General features: G+C 38.7%; 1 protein-coding gene across 22 annotated transcripts in view; it reads left to right on the top strand.

Annotated features, from left to right (window-relative positions):
- Nucleotides 1–17,392, top strand: part of LOC116039909 (collagen alpha-1(XXV) chain) — a 152,060-nt gene that overhangs the window by 118,621 nt on the left and 16,047 nt on the right. For 19 of the 22 annotated variants that reach the window (XM_035994043.1, XM_035994041.1, XM_035994038.1 and 16 more), the window contains 10 exons: nt 748–792; nt 6,623–6,655; nt 7,220–7,255; nt 9,223–9,267; nt 10,673–10,735; nt 12,597–12,665; nt 13,449–13,493; nt 14,172–14,216; nt 15,483–15,560; nt 16,223–16,246. In XM_035994043.1, the coding sequence (XP_035849936.1) occupies nt 748–792; nt 6,623–6,655; nt 7,220–7,255; nt 9,223–9,267; nt 10,673–10,735; nt 12,597–12,665; nt 13,449–13,493; nt 14,172–14,216; nt 15,483–15,560; nt 16,223–16,246 (483 nt within the window). The remainder of the gene's footprint in view (nt 1–747; nt 793–6,622; nt 6,656–7,219; nt 7,256–9,222; nt 9,268–10,672; nt 10,736–12,596; nt 12,666–13,448; nt 13,494–14,171; nt 14,217–15,482; nt 15,561–16,222; nt 16,247–17,392) is intronic. The other 3 variants (XM_035994036.1, XM_035994029.1, XM_035994026.1) reach the window with 2 other exon arrangements.

Raw genomic sequence — 17,392 nt, 5'->3', positions numbered from 1 at the left:
TAATTCAGAATGCTATTTTGACACACATTTTGCCTACAACAAATATCACGCCTCCTGCGAATTCGATATTGCACAAGTGCATACTGCGATTTTTATAAGATTCCAATTAATTGTTCAGCCCTAGTGTGTAAGCACAGTATATAAAAAAAAAAAAATGTCATCCTCATGGTGTCTACATGGTGTAGAGGAAAAGTCATTTAGGATCAATTGTGTAGGAACCATGAATGCTTGTACAATGTTTCCACTGTTGACATATTTCAGTCTGGACCAAACCGACATTGCCATCCATAGTGCCACGTTGCTGCTAGCCTGGCTTAAAACAGCCCTGACATTTGATCTATTTCATACAGCTGAGATGGAAAAGCTTTGAGTTTAGAATTAAAGTTCTTCACAGTTGATGCCAGGAGTTTAGGACCTCCACAATGCCCCACAGAGTGTATTATTACATCACCTGAAATCCTATTTGAACCATGTGTGATGACTCAGTTAATGACCAAAGTGAATTTAATATGTACAGTAATGGTACTTTGTCTTTGCCACAATATCCTTGTCTTTTTCTCCAAGCATCCATTACGCTGTTTAACATGGCAGTCAATCACATAATAATAAGAATTGTCAAAGGTCTACTGTGTGTTATGCATGTTTAAACATGTTTAATATCTTTATCTATTTAGATTTTAGATTCTCGGTTTCCTCATTTGCGATCAATATACTGAATATGATTATCTCTGTGTGATTTCATAACAGGGCGATATGGGTGAAGACGGACCTAAAGGTGATATAGGAGAGAAGGTATGTAAATTCCACTTTACCTTTCCTTCCCTCTGTTTATGTCTTGGAACCTGCACAGAGAAACAGCAGAGTCTGGCTTCGTCCGGAAAACATAAAAAAAAGTTAATGTTAGCCATCTGAGAGGAGATCTGTGGAGAGCAGCAGAAGTAGCTGAGGTCAAGTGCCATCAGCTGTAGTCAAGGCTGCACAACAGCAATCATCCTGGCACTTGATGCGTCCTTTGTGCTTAATGTGGACTTAATTGCAATGCAATGCTGACGTTACAGTTTCTGGTCGGATGGCTCCTGCATTAATTTGGGACCATTTATCATCAAGACAGCTTGTCAAGTTGGGATCCATTCCTAACAAAAGGCAGAGTGGGGCTCTGCTGGACAGATTTTTCAGAGCTAAAGTAATAGATTCATGTCTCTGTCCAAAAAGCTTTTGTTTTTAGGGAGAAAAAAAATCTTTTGTTTTGTGTTTGTACATTGACATCATGCTCAGAGGCAAATTATGCATCATATCCAGGACTTGTTATGCTGCCTTTGCTGCTATTATTTTGTTAAAGCAGCATTTATGACAAAAGGGTTACAGCCTTATTTGTATTGGCTGACCTCATGACAGAATGTGGGCCTCTTAGTTACCCACCAAACTTGTTTTAAAGCATTTCAGAAACCAAACAATAATGGACTGGAATAGACAAGTCTTTGAAAATGTGGATTCAGCCCATGCAAAAATTGCTCACACTTCTGGGAAAAGATTTTTTCAAATTTGCCAAAAAAATAATGCTAAGAACAGACAGCACACAAAAAATCTCTTTTATACACTGAAGATGCTGCTTTTTGCTAGAAATACTGAGTTAGGTATAAAAACCAAATATAACTGATAGACCAGCATCGGACTAGAAGCAGTGTACTCAAAATGTCACTGCCAATTTATTGCTGTTCATCGAAAAACAACTTTGATAACTTCTCACTTTATAGGCGCTCAGGTTTTTAAAAAGACTGCTGAACACGGCTGCCAAAAAAGACACCATTTGAGGGAAACAGATGCAGGATATCATCTGCGAAAAATGAGTGAACAAAAGGAAAGTGGAGGGCAATAAAACTCTGCAGCTCGTACACCGCTTTGATCTGGTCTACCTCAACGCAGTAAAAGGGAAAAAATGGATTTTCGCTGCAGGAGTGTATAAGAAAAAGTGGAATTGAGTACCATGGGAATTCAGACTTCTGTAGCCAGTCACCTGCCATTCATTCTATAAGTGCAGACTCATGTATTTTGCAATAAAAAGAGACAGAAGGTAGTGTAAAGTCTTAGTATGGATTGGATTACCTCATCTTCTCAGATTGTCAATGTCAGGATGTAAAAGTGAGCATAGTGCACAACATATGGTAGGAATAATTGTGTTTCAATCAAGATATAACTCAGTATACATCCAGATGAGTTTAACATATGTCAGATACACAAGGATTGCTAGAGAAGAAAACTCATTCCGCTAAATGAGCCTCTGTCATCAGAGTGTCTGATCAATTGCTCATCCCTGATATTACTGTTTCACTGGCGGAAGAGGAAACCAGCGAGTAGAGTGGACAGAGGAGGGGAGAGCATCTTTAGTCTTCCTTTGCTAAAGTTGCCAAAGTTAACAATACGCAGCACGCACTGCGGGGAAAATGTGGTAACACTGGGTGAGAGGTGAGGCAGGGAAAGTTTTCGTATGTTGAGCAGAGAGACCTCAGGGAGTGCAGAGGGGGGAGAGAAACTGCAGTGCAAGCAGTCGGACCGGGCTTTGCATGATACAAAGGGAGATTGTTTTGACGGCGAGGGATCTGCGGAGTGTGAAAGAGACGAAATGACAGGACATATTTTGTTACATGCACACTCACTCCTAAACACAAGTATAAATCTCTCTTCCTCCCATCCTAGAAGACACAATCTGTTGCTCTCTGGATCATGAATGACAAAAATATGATGTATGCCTTAGATGAGAGAACACATACAGTGTGACACCATTCATTATTGGATGTTCTGTGCATTTGTAGTCAGTGGTAGAAGTACTCCGATCATTTACATAAATAATACCACAGTGTAAAAGTATTCTATTACAACTAACTGAGTTTAGTAGGTCAAAGTACATACATGTACTAGCATAGGAGTCATTATGCATTATAGCATTGTATTATGTTACTACATTTTACTCATATTAGTCATATTCTTTCATATTAATTGCAGTTGTTTAAGAGAGAGAAGAGTATAATGCAGCAGGTATCTTATGTACTTAAGTACTGTATTGGAGTAAATGCACTTTGTTACTCTCCCTCACTCTTTATAGTGTGCATTATCTGTATGCACCTGCTGTGTTGCATTCATAAGCCATCCTCAACTGTGAGCCTCTGCATGTCCATCTCTGGCCTCATTTTAAACAAATCATCACTGCAGTTAAACGCTTTAGTTCCAAACCATTTACCTCTGCTGCATTCTGCCTAAGTATTAAACTAGGTGTGAAATGAACTGTGACTCTTCTTGTTGAAAAAGTAAAACCTCAGAGATAGGAAAATGATTTTAAGGTTAAAAGAAAATAAACCCAAGTAAACTCTTGAATTGGTTTTGGGAACTTCCAGGCTGTGCTCTTGGCTCTGGCCGGTGTGGCACAGTGGTTGGTATAATTTTTGAATCCTGAGATCCGGTCCAAGCTCTTGTGAACTGGCCGTGTTTCAACTGTTGGCAGGGCTTTTCTGCCCTGGGAGCCAATCATAATCTGTGTTGCCTCACATATATTCCAACTCAGTGACTAAGGTCGATATTCAGCTGAGGCTGCTGAATTTGGTCATCTTCACTAATGACCACAATATGAAGTAGGAGTCATGTTTTGAGGGCTGTGGTGACATTTAACAGTTAACATTTGTCACAACTCTGCTCTGGCTTCATTGCTCGCTGATTAATCCTCTCCATGTCATTCACTCTCACTCGGCAAACAGCTGAAAATGGCCTGATTTATCAAGCATATGAGATCTTGATGCTATTATCTTTAAATGCCAATATTCAGCGACAGCTCTGGGTGCCTATAATAAAGTGGAGCTGTGGTGACAGCTCTCCGTCCTGCTCTGCGGTTAAATCACAGGTTGCCTCACCATGGTAATTGGCCCAATTGGGACATTTTAGCACTCTGTGCCACACCTCAGCTCACCTCCCAGTTCCACTACTTTTTCCATCTCATAGTTCTTCATTTGGAAAAGATAAAACTAGTGAAAACTCTCACTTGGCTCTTGGTGCTTGGTATATTGTTATGTAAATATGTAATTTTACTTTCTTTTAGGGTGACTTTTACCATCTGTCTAGGGACTGCAGATGAAAAATAGCCTTCTGGCTAACTCTGGCATATTGACAGAAATGTTTATTAATATGCACTGTCCCTGTAATAAATAAATAAATAAATAAATCATTTGTATTAGGGCTGTCATGACAGTCAATGTTGGGAAGGTTACTTTGAAAATGTAATAGATTACTGATTACAAGTTACCCTATTTAAAATGTAATAGTAGTGTAACTATTTCAATTACTTTATCAAAGTAATGCAACTTATTAAATTGAATTACTTTTTGAATTACTTTTCGAAATGCAGTACAGCCATACTCAACAATGACTAATGTCAGACTTATTTTAAAATCCTTTATCACATGAATTATTAATTAAGATTATAATAATTCGTTTTGAAGAACAGCCAGAGGGTGGACATTGACATTTTCGACGTTGATAGCATTTTGATCACTGGCAAACATTTTTTGCATTGCACGGTTATGCTCGAACCCTTCTCAAATTTTTGTATGAAATGTTTTTTTATATTGCCAGCACTGGAACACATTTAGCCGTAGCCATAGTGGCAACTCTCAGACAGCTTGAGAGGCAATTTCACTGTCAGACGAGTGGCGCTGCAAATTCAAACAGGAGAACCAATCAAAAGCATCAGAAAAGCATCAAATTTTACTAAACGGCTGTGGCTGGAAATGGCAAAAGAAGACATTGTGCACAGGAAAAACATGCAAAGCAACAAAATTAATATTATTCAACATATAGCCTAGCTTTTTACAGAAAATATTCAGACGTAACCCCCAATGTAATCATGAGCATTTTCATAGGTAACTGTAATGTAATTTCACTTTTTTTTCCAGTAACTGTAACGGATTACAGTTACCTTTTTTTGTAATTAAATTACGTAATGCCATTACATGTAACTAGTTACTCTCCAACACTGATGACAGTAAACGTCAAAGGTGTTTATCAGTTCAGCAGCAAGGGAGTGAAGTGTTAATTGCATATGTAGCATCCTCTCATACTTGTTTTTTCATGGGTCATGGTGGCTTTTTGGTTACAAGTGTGTAAACTGTGCCGTAAATTCTTATTTTCCACAATATTAGCTCCTTATACTCTCATCCTGCTGAGGTTAATAATGGGAAAAAGGTTAAGCATGCTTACATCTAGTCCATAGCTTGATTATGAGCTTAACAAGGTGAGATCTTTTGTAGTTTCTTCTTAAGATGTAACAATTCAGTACAGATGTGAGGCATTCTTACACATCTATCCCTGCCAAAAAGCAACAGGTGTAAACCACGCTCTGACTTTGATGTTTGTTTTGTTGAAACAATTCAACTATGAGACAAAGAAAGTTCGAATAATGGGCCTCTGTAGAAAGTTTTCTGTTTTATTATAATTTTTAGGTTAACCACAACATGACATCCATGTTGTTTCTTAAGTATTTAACCAAAAAACATTTTACTTTATCATGTAAAATGATGTGAAAGCCTTTCATTCATCTTCGAAAATGTCATATGAGGAGCCCATTTACACAGCTAACTATAAAAGTTAATCCTCTTAGAATTTTGTTATATATTTTATTGGGGGTACCCCAATAAAATATATAACAAAATTCCAATATAAAAATTGGAATAACTTTTAAGATATAGATGGAGGCACACTTAAGTATGCAACAAAGCCCAGCTGTAAACAGTAACACTATTTATTGTCTGCAAAAAAAATTCTGCAATTAAAGATGCCTTGTGTGCTATGCATCGTAATGACTCCCATAAAAAGCTGAGGGCGAGAGGCATTCCTTCAGCAACTTCTGAGCGCAAGGCATATGTATAGTGAAACCACAGAGTCCACACCAGAGCTAAAGACCCAGTCTCCTTCTCCCCACTCCCTTTTCCCACCAACCATAATTACGTTTATTGGCCCCTTGTTTTATGTATGTTTTACTGTATGCTGCAGTAGTAATGCAGTGCATAGGAAAGGGCCTGGGTTCTGGATGTTTGGATGACTTTGCTGGAAAAATGTGATATAAGTAGCTCTGTCTCCTTCTAGTTCAATACCCTACCTGAGGAGATGCAATGAAAAAGGGGTTAAATGATTGTTAGTACAGTATATCTTTGAAGCCCCTTACCTCCTCTACTGTTGGGGATATATAGTGTTAGATTGCATGTCATCACCAGTATGCAGCTGCACTCAAAATGAAATGATTCCCAGCACTGTAGTTAAAAAGGCTGTCTCAAACTTCTGAGAAGGCATTCAATGTGAACATGTTTAGAATGTTTAGAATAGCAGACAATCCTCTTTCTAATTGGATTTCACACAATTTTATCCAGACAACTCAGTAAATGCAGCAGTTGCGAAATGATGTTCTGCATCGTTAAATCGTTAAGTAAAAACAGGCTTCTTTCATATATTTTGTAGCTGTAATTGCACAGTAATGTTTATTCCTGTACAGAAAGCCCCATCCAGTCTTGGAATAACCTCTGTCACTTTTGAATTGTTTTCCATGTTGTACTTTTTCAGTTTTTTTTTTTTATCTTTCTATTAGGGAGATGCAGGCTCCACTGCAGCAGGCATCAAGGTGAGAGCTAGGCTAGCGCTAAAGGTTTTTCCAATGTGTCGGTTGCACCAGCTGTTTGTAAGTTCACATTTACTAAGTGGAGATTAAATGTCACTAAATTAGAAAGGTTTGCACTACACAAACTAACTAGTTCTTACATAAACATGAATTACTAGATATTTACATAGGTAACTTACAGGTGTAACTAAGGTTTTCCTAGCTAACTGAACCAACTCTCAAACTAACGTTAGCTTGCTAACGTATAACCCATTTAGAGTGAAGAGTAAAAGAGTAAAATGGCTGACATATCTGATCTGATACTTCAGAATGCTGTTAAACAGTGATGTAAGTTTTTTTTTTTTAAATTACATCTAAATAAATATATAATAAACTTATAGCGTTATAGCGTAGTCTAAATAGCGTCAGTTATGTTAAGCTAACATTAGCTTAATCATCAATTTAAAGTACTCTAAGAACTTAAAGAAGGACTTAACACACAAACTTAGTAATGGATTTACAAATAGATGGTGCAGCCCAATCCTGAAATGAAGCTGTTTAAAAGCAAACTTTTTGCATGTATTACAGGGCGAACCTGGAGAGCCTGGACGAAGTGGATTAAAGGTAATAATTGCACTTTGCTAAACAAAAGATATCTAGTTGTATATCAATAATAGTAGACGTAGCAGTAATTGTAGTACGGTTTTAATCATATGGACTAACCATACGCTATATTTTGTTGAATATACAGTGTTTATTAATGTTAATAGGTTTCTACTCAGATAAGTGACTATGGGACTAAAATATTCAACTATGCAGTAACGGAAAATTCTCAACATTCAGTTTCTAGCTGAACATATTTCTTTTATTTTTCATCACTGTGTGAATACACACATCCAGTGTAAAAGGTGAAGCTATAGTCTGTTGTGCAAAATTAAGTAGTTCAAGTTTGGATAAGAGCATTCCAAACTCAGTTTAACCTCATTGTTTATTAAGGATGGCTGTACATGGGGGGCTCACTGAGCAGAACCTGACACTTCAACTTGAACTTTGGTACATCACAGTGCTCCGACTCAATTTACATTTACTTTGGCTTGAAACTTGATTTGAGCCAGTGTAAGGTCCCAGGTATCATACTAACAGCTCTGGATGTACTAAATCTTTTGGATGTTTTTGTTCCATTTTATTGTTACCTGTACTTGAGGTCTAAAACCTCTTTGTAATCACATTACTTTGCTTTGCATCAGTCCAACAATGGACTTTTGTGTTGTTTAAGCAATGTTTGTTAATAGGCCTATGACTTCTTTCTTCCAGCCAATTATTTTAGTGTTTGGCACATTTTCCAAGGAAATCAGAAGAATATTGCTTAAGAAACAGTTGCTGATGAGAAACTAAACAAGCATGCAGCAGAGAAGAAGCTTTTTTCCTGCAAAATAAAAGCCATTACTTGTCCCTTGACCAGACTGCTGCCGAGATTGCACCACTGTCCCATCTAATTACACTTTTTAATCCCAAATGCTGCACCCCATTAATTCCCCTTCTCTTTTCTCTGTTTGGACAAACTGGTTTCAGACAGACAGAAGGGCTTTGAGCTTTTTTCTGCTGCGCTGCAAAGACAACTCTCATTGCCTAAACAATTTGTTTGACTGCTTTTTCTTATCTCTCATTTTTACAGCCGTTCTGCTAGTGCTGTCACACTCACAAATTGTATTTCTCACCAAATGGCCATCATGAGATTGAGTTGTTGTTCCCTATTAAGCATTATCATCGGATGGCATTTAAGTGTTGAAGTAGCAGTCCACAAGAAAGACTTTTATTCATTAGTTTTACAATGCTTTCATTAGCCAAATGGAAATGTACAGCCCTCTCTCTGATCCCCTGAGTGACGTTACAGTTGATCATTCTCGTGCGCCACTAATCATTTCTTTTCATATGCCATAAATACAATAGTCTTAATAGAGCGTTAAATTATCCAGCCAGACATTTTGTTTTGAAACTCTCTCAGATGCCTCACAAGAGACTTGACCTCCTGATTTTTCCACAGTTGAATCAAATGACTTACTCAAACTTGCATATAATGGGAGTTTGGCATTCGCAACTTGACAAAGACCCGACCTTGGTAACAGAGAAATAGTACAACTCTTGACTTCCAGCACTGCCAAACTCTGACGACCTTAAAGCTACGGCAGCTCTCTCAAACAGCTTTTGCAACTTAGTATCTGACAGTATTTCATTCCAGAAACCAGAACTTTTTCGCACCTGCCCAAACCAATAAAATCATAAAAATAAAACTTTGTTGCACTTTGTGAAGGGTTGAGTGTTATAACAAGCACTAATCACGCTGTCAAGCCATGGCTGCATGAGTTGGTTTGAAAGTGCATGTGCAGTACCTTCTGCTAGTGCTTACCGCAAGCAAATGACAGTCAACATACACTTAAGGCCACTTTTCAGAATAACAGCAGCTTGACAGCCAGAAAAAACACAAACAGAAAATAAAGTGTAGAGCTAATAGAACCCCGAAGAGCCTACAAATGAGGCTTGACTCAGCTTAGCTTGGCTTGGCTGTAACATGTCACACTCTTCCTGTGTAGGGAGAGCCAGGACTTCCAGGGCTGCCTGGACTTCCAGGGATAAAGGTAAATGCGTCGCTGTTTTTGTCCCCAGTCATTGCCCTGGTGTTGTCCCTGTCCATCCTCTTCAGCCCGTCTGTAGCAGAGCTCAGAGCAAAACTCAGCTGACCTGTCGTCATGCCTCATGCATGACACATTATGGTCTCATAATGCTTTTCCTGCTGTGTGGGATGTGTACCTAGACTGCAAGGTTCCATCTGCTTGAGTGGCAGACGCACAGTAATACCTGTACATTCAGCGCAGTGAAATGGAAGGAGCTCAGACAAAGTGACAAGGCCAAATAGTTGATGCTTTTGATCTGAGCATGCCAGAAGAAAACTGTCTTGGTTTGTGAATAGTGTAGAGGTCTATGAATTCATGATTGGAACACTGCATCCCTGGCAACAACTTCAGTCTACCTTCTGGAGGTGGCATCAAGAGAATCTCTGCAAAATGTGTTTAAAACTACTGCTAGTTAACAAGAGGATGCTTGCTTGTTGACTGTAACGTAAAAAAAACCCCCCGCAGATGGTGAACAAGGGGCACATAATATTTCACTGCCATCGTTTTCTTAAAGAATACCAATGTTTCTCAGGATCATTAGCTTGAAATGTAACGTAAATGCAAGGAACGCTCACACGGGCATGATGAGATGATGCTTGTTGCTATTTTGGTTTTGTTTTTCTCGTTTTGTGTGCTTGTTATGTGCTGGCATTGTAAAAAAAAAAAAAAAAAAAAAACTTCATTTTACATTTTATATACTCCTGTTTTTACTTAAGAGGCCTGAATGCTTGATGGATTCTAACAATATTTTGCTAACGTAGCACTCTCTGCTCAGCATGCACTTTGTTCTGCTCCACATTCTTGGCTGTGTATCCAATCAAAGTTTAAAAGTTTGAGAGGCAAGGGTCCATTACCTCTCCAAAGGCTTCCAGGAGGCCTAATCTACAGTAGGTGGGATGGTATAGCATTTAAGTCACAATCAAATGTAATGCAAATCAAATCAAACATCACACCTCATACTGGAATCTCACTCCTCATAAGTGCAGATGCAAAAATGTTAATGCTTCTTTATAAGAGAGCCTGGTTTTTGCACACGCGCTTCTTGTGCCCTGATGAGTTTCTAACAAGGTCAGTCATAACGTCTCATCAGAGGGAGTCATTAATATATGTGAAACCAGGGGATAAATTAACAAGCCACTGATCATTTGTGTGTGTGATTTATGCACGTGTCCCTGAGTGCGTGTGTGTGTGTGTTTGTGTGCATGTGTGAGTGTGCGAGCAGTATATGCATGCCTGTCGTTTTGAATATGTTTGGCCATGCATCTTGTGTATGTGTTTAGCGCTCATTAGCAGTGGGTGGAGGTAGCGCTATGCCAAAAAAATGCCCTGTGGAAAAAGAAGTCATTTTTGCTGATGGGTTTTCTTTCAGGGTGAGCCTGGATTCTTCGGGCCCCAGGGAGAGCCAGGGCTTCCAGGACTCCCAGGAACTAAGGTGGGTGACCTTTAACTTTCCAGAGTAACTACTGTAATCTTGTTTATCACCATGCAAGAGTGCATATTTCAAGTCGATGAAAATTAGTTGCAACAGCTTTGACAGCTTTTTATCACATCCTGTCTGCGCGGTCGTTATTGAAATCAATAATACCTCTGGATTTACTGTCTCATTATCCGTTATTATCACTTTACCGAGGTGATTGAGCCTCCGTTTCTTCAAAATGTCACTTGGAGGTGGTCAGAATGAGCTAATCCTCACCGCTTCCTTTGAGTTGTGGCATTATCACACTGTGGAGCCAGCGGTGATAATCCAGAGATACTAGATTTAATGTTCACGTTGTCCTTTTGCATGAGTTTGCAGTGCATTGATAATCAAGATACATGACCAAGATATATTAGTCTTAGCATTGGCATCTGTTGCTTAATCAGATGCCATTGTATAGCTAAAAAAGGACGGGCAGTGCAGAAAGTATTTTATCTGGTAGTTTTTCCTTCATGTTCAGGTCAATTTTTCAGAGTACAGCCAACGTTTTTTTTTTTTTTTTTTTCAAACTAAGAGTCTGCAGATTTATCTGCAATTGAGTTATCATTGGTAAGCATTTGGTATGCATTTGGTATGCATTTGAAGAGGAAACCAAAGCCTAATTGACTCAACACTGTTGAATAATGGTTGTCCCACTTGGTATTAAAGTGCCCATATTATGAAAAAATCACTTTTTCTGGGATTTGGGGTGTTATGTTGTGTCTCTGGTGCTTCCACACACATACAAACTTTGAAAAAAATCCACCCATGCTGTTTAGAGTGAGATACAGTTTCTGAATGTGTCCTGCCTTCAGTCTCTGGGTGAGCTGTTCAAAATCAGCACGGCTTGTGATGTCACAAGCCGAAACGAGCAGGCTAACCGCAACCATTAGCTCGTAGCGTTAGCATGCTAACGCTAGCATGCTAACGCTAGCATGCTACCTCGTTCTCAATAGCAAAGCACTGCTACAACACACAAGTTCACCATAATCTACAAAAGAACTACTTACATGTGCGCCCTCATTTAGAAGTCTCCCAGCTAATCCTGCCTTGTAACTGAGCAAAGTTGTAGAAACAGCCTTTCTTTTACTGTCTATGGAGCTAGCTAACTGACATGATCTACATCTGAGCTACTGGGCATGTGCAGTGCAATCAAAGATAGTACAGAAGAAGAAGAAGAAAAGAGGTCTCACTCTGTAGCTAAAACAGAGACCAGCTGAAAAGAGGATCTGCAGCAGTGAGAGAGAGCACTGCAGTACAACACAAATATGGTGTTTTTTGAAAATTAAACCATGTAAACCTATTCTGGTACAACCTTAAAATACAATTATGAACCTGAAAATGAGCATAATATGGCTGCTTTAAGTATCAGAAATAAGTAATACAGCTTGATGGGCTCTGAGTGACACCACACCCCCCTCTATTGGCTGTCTTAAGTCACTTCATATTAAGAGAAGATGCACACAACTACAACAAAGGATTTTCTTTAAATATTCAACTTAAGGACAAAGAGGGCTTGATGTGGATGTGTGTTTTGGGGGTTTTCTTAAAAATAACATTTCACCTTCAAAGAGCACAATCTACCAGGAAACAGAGTGTGCTGATTCAGCATAAATATCTACAAGTCCACGTAAATCTGTAGAGTAAGCATACTTGGGAGAAGGGCAGAGAGCTCTTATAGTAGATTCCTCAGTCATGTCAATACTGCATAACATTAAGTAAATTGGAAGTTCATGCCTGATGTTCAGAAGATGCATCACAGCTCTTCTGCTCACAGTAAAGAGAAACTGGTTCTTGATCAGTGCTGGTTGAGCAGTTCGTTCTTTTGTCTGTGTAGGGTGAGAGAGGCGACCACGGGCCACAAGGAAAAGGCGAAAGAGGAGAACTTGGACCCGTTGGACCAAAGGTCAGTTATTCAAGTGCACACGGGAATGTGTGCACACACAAATGGCACACATTATGTGAAAAGAAACTGGATCATTCAGCAGCATGTCTTTTTAAATCGTCCTGCTTGTTCACAACCGTCTTTTTAGCCATGTAGTTAGTAGATGTTTGCTGCCATCTAGAGCCTCGCTGATTTAAGCACACACTATAAAGTTACCAGAGTTTTAAATAAGAAAAAGTAGAATACATTCCCAAAGCAAGGGCTCACGCAATTCATCAAATATTCAGTTATGTTAACATAGAAAGCTGGCTAAACCATTTTAGCCGGTAATAAGTTCAAGGCTTTCCCTGGAGTCTCCGTAAAATAAACCAAATATAAATGAGTTTACCATTGTTTATGTCTGGCACTGACCCAGCAGGTAGCTTAAGCTCCAGTCTAAACTTAGCCGACCCGCAGATCTGTTTCACATCCTATTAGAAACCCCCAAAAGTGAAACCCCTTCTTTATCAATGCCAGAGTAATAATAAACACTTTCTCCATTGCTCTGCAGTTATGGCATATTAAAAGCTGCTTGTGTCAGTGAAGCTGACTGTGTTGCTCTCTAGGGAAGAGTACGAGAAGTTGATGATATTTCCTTTGCGAAATATACATTTTAAATGCATTGCATTTTTTTATGATGAATTTGGATTGGACCCATAAAGAAAGTGAATTTTTTTATGCTTTTCAATTTCATGTTTATATCTCAAGTACTTAGCTTGTCCCTCATGTCTTTTTGCATCATCTATGTTTTCTTTCTCATGGCAGGGTTCACAAGGAGAGGCTGGTACACCTGGTCTTAAAGGGTCAAAGGTGAGCATAGGCAGATATGTTTTCTTTAAATTTGGTGAACACAGCGCCCTAATTAGCAGTGTTGTTGATGTGTGTTATTGCACCTGTTCTTGTAGCAGGGCCATGTTCAGCCCCGACAAAACATACCAACACGTGTTTTTTAAACTGAAATGGAGGTGCGTTGAACACCCTGTTGTGTGCGCAAGCGCTCTGCCTTTTTATTACCACGAGTTTACAGACACCTCTCTGGTGGTGGATTGGGTATCACCCGTGACACAGCCAATAAACAAGAGACACACCCATCAAACGAGAGAAAACAGATCTCAAAGCCGTTGCTCACCCCGTTCCGAGGAAACGTTGTTCAACACGGAAACCGTAGCAAAACGGTGCACACCGTTTTGAGATTGAACAAGCCCCAGGTCTCCACAATGCAAAATTATGAAGACAAAAAAATGACATTTCAATTGGATGCTAGCATCCTTTAAAATAATAGAAAAGTGAAAAAGTCACATACAGTATGTGTCATACTATGTTATGATGTTAAAAATACTAGAACTTGTTGCACAGTAATAATTAGGTATATGTGATATATGATTTCAAAACATATTCCACACATTATATATATTGCCACAAAGGAGAATGTTTTAATAATAGTAATGGCAATTTTTTAAATAATTTTTTTTTGTCTTCTCACATCAGGGGGAGACTGGAGACAAAGGGGAGCAGGGATCTTTTGGCCCGAAGGTAAGCAAGTTTATTAAAGAAGATAAATGCCTCTATTCACACCTTTCTTGGATGATTTCATGGTGTTGCATGCTGGTAACTTTATACTTTAACTTTCCATGACATGCTGAACTACCTATTGATACCACCAGGGGGCAGCAGTCACACCTTAGCAGTTTTAGGAAAAGAGGCATTCTAATTTTTTTAATGTCTCTGATGTTCTGTATAAATCGGCTGTACACAGAGGCGTTTCTAGGACTTGAGTAGGTTCGGGGCTTAGCCCGGACCCACTTAAATAAACTAAATGCAATGCAAAACAGCAATTGGCTTGCCCAGCTTGTTAATAGCTAGTGTATGTTCATTTTAGCTGCCCAGTTTGTAGATCTTAGTTAGATAACACCAACATTTGGCCTAATCATAACTGGCCTGCCAACCCAAAGGCTAAGGTTTTGTTTCCAGATTTGTGTGGTGACTTATGATGGGAAAGTTTTGAGCATTAAACACTTCATTTCCTGCATTCAGGTGAATTTTTATGCCCCTATTTCTACCTTTTTCTGAATCAATTTATGCTGGAAATATCTTTATGTAAAGGGAACATAGATTACAATCCAAATATAAAAACATAATGGAATATATTGCAGTAAGGCTGTCAGGCATTCTGTATTGCTTTCAACTATTTATTCTCCTGTAGATCGGCCTTTCTAATTATACCTGAGTCAGCACACATAGCCTAGGCATCATTTGTTGAGGAAGTAACCTCCTTAAATGTGCATATGACAATTATTCACCTCAATGATACATTCATTCATTTGAATGACTTAATAAACCCCTGGACTGTAATATTTCAGATGTTTGAGCAAGATTTCTGCTCATGTTCAAAACTTTGTGCACATTCAAAATATAACTGTGTTCTCTGAGATTTGGAGGAGTCATGATATTTTGAGAAAAATAAAGTTACAATAGGCTATTACAAGAATAAAGTCACTATATTTCAGAAAATAATCTACCTGCACCATAGCCTGCTGTGCATTATGTGATTGCTCTGCTGATATGGTAGATCTCAGACCTTCTGACAGACACAGAGCCCCGTTTTGGGTCTCTGGTCTCTGAATGAGACAAAGTTTAGGGAAGTGGCTGTATGCTGCTCTACGTCGGAGTTGGAAGACCTATGTCTATTTTAACAGGCTGTATGCAGTATGTGCTGAAGCCCCAGCTGACGCCGCATCTGGCTGTGCAGTTTGAAAGAATGTGTGTTTAAATGTGTTCCTGGATGTCAATAATGTGCAGGGGCCCCCTGGGCAAAAAGGAGACCAAGGAGCCACTGAAATCATCGACTACAATGGAAATATTCAGGAGGCTTTACAGGTCAGACAAGTGGTTACTCAACACGTCTCACTGCTGTCATCTTTGTTGCTTCACAAAGACCTCCATTACAAACTCCAACACAAAACTTTGTTTAGATGCTTTAAGAAAGTATTTAATAAATTAGAAACTTTCAACATAATACCCAGTAACAGATAGTCAGATAGTGTTGTGGGCGGGATATTAAGTCAGACTCAGTGGTGAGTGAAACCGAAGCAGAGGGACAGACACAGAGCTGTAACGCAGCCAAAGTAGAGCACTTTTTAATTAATTAACTTTATCGGTTATCAGGCAAATAAAACGCACATGCAGATAATCTGCAAACTGCCAAAAAAAACGGCCCGATAATCGACCAGGGCCAATAATCAGTCTGTCACTAGTATTTTGGCATGTTTTGTGTTTGAACTCCACTTAATTTAACCATGCCTAACCAAAGTTCTATAAGAAAATGTATTGATTAAATTAAAGTGCAATACCTTATAAGAAATACCAAATAAACACTATTCCAGATATTTCCTCTACATATATACAAGCTAACATACAATAAATAATAATAATAAGGGTGTGTCTGTGCAGAAATGTTCTGACGCAAAGGTTCCTTTCCTGTATGACCTCTGCGATATTTTCTTTCACTTCCACATTACCACTTCTTTGACCTACTGCAGAAGATTACCACTATTACAGTAACGGTAATTCGGCTCTGTGTATTCTTTGTATTGTGTCATCTCCATAAGTGATTCATATTCGTCCTCGCATGGGCCCAACCCAATTCCAACTCTGGTTTGCACTTCCGTGTTGTTTTTGTGCCGCCTCACCCTGCAACATGTTTGCTTAACAATGAATGTAACACTACTCAGCACTGCATTCATGCTTTTGTGTGATCAACCCTTCCGGGTGTCTGAGATGATGGTTGTCTCTGTAAATGTCAGTAAAACATCCTTTAAAACAACCTTGTGAGAAAATATTTGAAAAAAAGGGGTTTTCCAAAACTCACACAGTCACACGTTAGGTCAGAATCATTTCATGATTTAATCGGACATTTGTTTGGGAATATGCACCAAGCATAATATAGACTGATATGATAAGACCTTAATTTGGGTCCTGCTTTATTACCTAATCTTCAGGCCCTGTCTTGCAGACGGCCTCAGTTCAAAATCTAGTTTTAAGACCTTCATTGATTCAGTGTTTTACTTGTGTATTGCATTTGTCTAAATTATTATGTTCAATTTGTGTGTAATGAAGCTTACGCACAGCAAATCTGGAGCCAGGTAGTATTCCAGGATAGAAAATGCGTACACATTACAGACAAAGTGGAAGAAAGGAGTTAATGTCACTGATCACTGATTTCCCTGTCACCAGCCAGGTATTGCATTAAAGTATATAAGCTAAGAAAGCTATGTATAAAATGTATTTTCCATGCAAAAAACATCATGAATTTGAAATAGATGTTGTTCAAAGTTGACTAAGTTTTGGAAAACCCAACTTGGAACACAAATGATGTATCATTTGTGTCTGACTCTGTGACAGTGACATGTTTTTAAGCAACATTATGTATGATTTTGGTTAGCAGGGTAGAAAATAAGCATGTTTCGCATATCACATTTTAAACTGACCAAAACTCAACTTTATTTGGATTATGTCCGTTAGCATGGTACGGAATTAGCAGGTTAAGTGTCACACATTCTAGCATCATTCTAGTGTTTGAGCTACATATGCTAAGTGTAGCTAAGTATAGAATGTATTCTTCATGCAAAAAAAACTGCATATATTTAAAATTGTTTAAAGTGGACAAGTTTAAAGATCCTTCTTTTGTCTGTGAAGGTAGCACTAAAGTA

The sequence above is a fragment of the Sander lucioperca genome, chromosome 17 (assembly GCF_008315115.2).
Source record: "Sander lucioperca isolate FBNREF2018 chromosome 17, SLUC_FBN_1.2, whole genome shotgun sequence".
Classification (NCBI taxonomy): Eukaryota; Metazoa; Chordata; class Actinopteri; order Perciformes; family Percidae; genus Sander; species Sander lucioperca.
This window is presented reverse-complemented; position numbering and strand designations above follow the sequence as displayed.